This window comes from Oratosquilla oratoria, chromosome 15 (genome assembly GCF_046742065.1).
Source record: "Oratosquilla oratoria isolate Oo_2021 chromosome 15, ASM4674206v1, whole genome shotgun sequence".
NCBI lineage: Eukaryota > Metazoa > Arthropoda > Malacostraca > Stomatopoda > Squillidae > Oratosquilla > Oratosquilla oratoria.
The window spans coordinates 62,539,122-62,543,269 of NC_134791.1; the positions used below are offsets into that span (position 1 = coordinate 62,539,122).

General features: G+C 42.9%; 1 protein-coding gene across 1 annotated transcript; it reads left to right on the forward strand.

Annotated features, from left to right (window-relative positions):
- Positions 1-1,225: 1,225 nt before the first annotated feature.
- LOC143033193 (uncharacterized) lies at positions 1,226-1,666 on the forward strand. Its single transcript, XM_076198383.1, has one exon. It carries the CDS (start codon positions 1,226-1,228, stop codon positions 1,664-1,666), a length of 441 nt encoding a protein of 146 aa, XP_076054498.1.
- The last annotated feature ends 2,482 nt before the right edge of the window (positions 1,667-4,148 follow it).

A 4,148-nucleotide genomic window follows, 5' to 3' on the forward strand; every position in this document is an offset into this window, starting at 1 on the left:
TCAGGTTTGGTTTGATTAGACTGCTCGCGTCTGGAAGATAAAAAAAAAAAAATGACGCTTTCCTAAGCACTCAACTATCGTTTATCAAACATCAGGACTGATGTACAGAGACACCTAAAGTGCATGGAAAATTATTGGTGGAAAGAGCTCTGCAAATACAACAATATACTGACAGCAACAATATACATGGCTTCTACGATGCAGTTAAAACAATATACGAGCCAGTGAGACACGGGAACCATCCCATCAGCTCCTCAGTTGACAATATATTGTACAAGAACAATGAAGATATAATCTCCAGATGGGCTGAGCACTTCAACAATTTACCCAACTCGATCAGCTGCCCAATTTCCCCATATTACAGGAAATGGATAGAGCCCCCCGGCTGACTGAAGTTATAAAAAATGTCAGGGAACTAAAGAACAACAAAAGCCCAGGGCCAGATGGCATCACCTGACTGAACTACTCCAAAAAATGTGGACAATAGGTAAAGTACCACAAATTTTAAAGGATGCCAATATCGTTGTCATCTACAAGAAAAAAGGAGATCGAGCAATCTGTGGCAATAATCGAAGGAACTCGCTCATGGAAGTCGCAGGGAAAGTGCTAGCCCAAATCATGCTTTCTCGGTTAATCACAAACCTCTCTAAAAATTAGCTCCCAGAAAGTCAGTGTGACTTTAGAAAGTACCGCAGCACCACTGATATGGTATTTTCTATCCGTCAGATACAGGAGAAATGCAGGGGAGCAAAATAAAGACCTGTTTATCGCCTTCATTTATCTCAAGAAGGCTTTTGCTACCGTGAACCGTGTCTTATTACGGGCATTATTAAAGAAAAAGGAAATTCCTCCAAGGCTCCTCAGAGTCCTCCAAAACCTCCACGATGGCATACATGTTCGGGTCCAACCGTGCGACTCCCTATCAGACCTACTTGAAGTTCAAGTTGGAGTAAAGCAGGGCTGTGTCCTCACCCCTGTACTCTTTAATATCTTTCTGCTAGCCCTAACCAGCATAAGTCATGCTTCTTTAGGGTAAGACGCTGGTGTGACCATTCAATATCGATTGGACGGAAACCTATTCATTTTTCGCCGTCTCCAGGCCAGAACCAAGATTTTCGCCGTTTAAGTAATCGAACTTCAATATGCTGACGACTGTGCTGTCATTGCTCACGATGCAGCCTCTCTGCAGAACATTCTTGATGCCCTTTCCTTCACTTACTCTGCAATGGGCCTTAAGGTCAACCCTCTCAAAACGGAAGTGTTAGTACAGTGCACGGAACCACCGCAACCACCTTTCCAATTCTACATACACGGTGAGGCTATCAAACCCGTGGAACACTTCACATACGTTGGCAGTATACTCACGCCAGACTGCTATGTAAACATGGAGATCCAAAGGAGGAAAAACCTTGCCTCAACAACGTTCAGTCGATTGCGAGATAGAATTTTCTCCAACAATAACCTCAGAATCGATGTAGTTATCTCCACTCTGTTGTATGGCTCAGAGACATGGACCCTGTACAACCGACAGAACCACATCTTAAAGAATTTTAACATCAGATATCTCCATAATATTCTTGGTGTATCGGGAAAGGATAAGATCACTCATGATGAACTATACCATCATACTCAAACCACCAGCATTGAAATTACCATGGCACAATGACACCTGTGCTGGTTGTGCCACACCATAAGGATGCCAGAACACCGACTCCCACTGCGGATCCTGTATGGACAGCTCGCTGAAGGCAATAGAAATGTGGGTGGTCCAAAGAAGAGGTGCAAAGACTATGTCAAAGAACTACTCGAGAAAAGTGACATAGAACCCCAAGAGCTGGAGGCTCTGGCTGCTGATAGATCGACCTGTCGAACTGTGTGTGCCAGTGCAATCGAGCGATTGAACGATGTCCAATCCTTGAGGAGAGTAGAAAACCGCACCCGCCGACACCAGCGTGCGGAGGGAGACTGGCCTCCCAGGGAACAACACCCATGCCAACTGTGTGGCAAAATATGCGGTTCCCGAAGATTCAATAGCCACATTCGATAGCATCAGTGCATAACCGCTGAACTTTCACCTATCATCACACGCAGAGCAGCGTCGACTTCGTTAATGATGGACTGTCACAAGCAACAGAAGGGGTGTCACGCATAGAAACGGCCTGGCGATAGGCATAAGAAAGACAATGTGACATCCGGTATGGACGGAGCAAATCGAGAAGGATTGATTTGAGATCGGCATAACTAAGATTGGCATAATCCTTGCGATACCGAAACGCATTGCCGTGGAAATGACATAATCGGGTGGCAGCCGGAGTAGAAGGATAAGTGCCACACTGCAAGTAAAGGGTTGATCGAGAGAGGAAAATCGAGACAAGCATAACCTGCTTTACTACGAAAGGGTTATTAAGGAGATGAATAAAATAGCCTGATGACATACAAGCTAATAGAAAAAGTACCAGATGGCGCGCAAATAATGGAAATGTATAATTTAACTAGTAAAAGGGAGTGTTACCTGGTGTGGAAGGGGTTAACCCTTTCACTGCAAGTGACACTTATACCCTTGGTCTGGCTATCACCAAGCAATTCTATTCAATCAATCAATCAAACAAATCAGCCATCCCGAGTCCACTGCTGAACAAAGGCCTCCTTCATAGCATTCCATGAATCGTAAGACCGTGCCATCCTCTGCCACGTCACTCCTGCAAACTTCTCGATTTCGTCTCTCCACCTTTTGTCTGGTCTCCCTCTTCCACGCTTCCCATCTCGCGGCGTCCATTCAGTAACACACTTGCTCCATCGCTCATCAGTCGTTCGCACCAACTTACCTGCCCAATTCCACTTCCTCTCTTTTACTGCCTCCACAATATCTTTCACTCTAGTCTGCTCTCTCACCCAACTTGCTCTCTTTCGGTCTCTCAGTGTTATTCCCATCATTGATCTCTCCATTCTCCTCTGTGCAGTCCTTAGCTTTGTTTCTATCGCCCTCGTCAGCTTCCAAGTCTCACACCCGTAAATTATTGCTGGTAGAATGCATTGATTGTAAACTTTACGCTTCAAACATAAAGGTAGGGAGCCTCTCAGGATTTTATTATACCTACCAAACACTTTCCAACCAATTGTAATGCGTCTTTTTATTTCATTATCATGATCTTTCATCACTTTAGTCGAGGGAAATTCCTTTTGTAGCCAGTCTCAAACCTATCTCGATTGACATTTTTATTGCTAATGACGATTTTCATTTTTGTTTTGGCTCCTGCCATGGGATTTCATTCAGTTGAGGGAAGCCCACAGGACAAAAAAAAAAAAAAAAAAAAATGAAGATGAGCAGTGAAAAGAAAGCACAAGCTAAGAATAAATTTTCGTTCCTAATTGGTTATGTTTAAGAAATTTTGCGAATCTGGTTGGAAATAAAGATTCATCCTCCGCTCTTGTCTTCTCTTTACCACAGATATACGCAAACTCATATATATCATAAGCCACTTTTCATAGTAACTTTAAAATTGAGCTGAAAACTTTTTGAAGGTTAGTTACAGAATACCTTACTTTAAAGACTTGTGGTATTTTTCATTGAGTTACAGAAAACCAAGTGTCTGCCAAGCTTCTATTACTTGTGAAATTGAACTCACTCAAGAACAAAATCTGAGTATAAAACACCGTAGCCTTCGGTGAACTGAATAAATATGTATATACATCGAGACAAAGTTGTCACCTGAGCTTTATTTCATTATGTACTACGTAAGGGCCACGAGTAGACAGATGGCGAAGGCATTATGCTTTTTTCTAATCCTTGTATTACGAGAACAACTCCTGATGAAACAAGATATGGCATTGGTGTGAGTTTTTTATTCAATGGAAATTGTGAAAGCATAACTCGACGTTTACCGTATCGTATATTTCATCGCCGGAGGGAAACGAGTAATCGGCCAGCGAGACAAAGCGAATAACAAAATAACAAGGAAAAGGTCATCAATTCACAGAAGGTAACAAGAAGCCAACCCACAACGAGGTATATGACACCAGCCTAAAAGGGAGCACAAGCCACTCACTCTGATTACATAACAAGAAATTATTCTATTCACACAAAAGACAAGTCGTCAACTCGCATAAGGCAATATATAAGCCCGTCCGAGTTAAGCCCAAGGGAGCAA

Excerpts from the sequence above, each read along its gene's own strand:
- LOC143033193 (XM_076198383.1), top strand. The coding sequence starts at position 1,226 with ATGGGCCTTAAGGTCAACCCTCTCAAAACGGAAGTGTTAGTACAGTGC.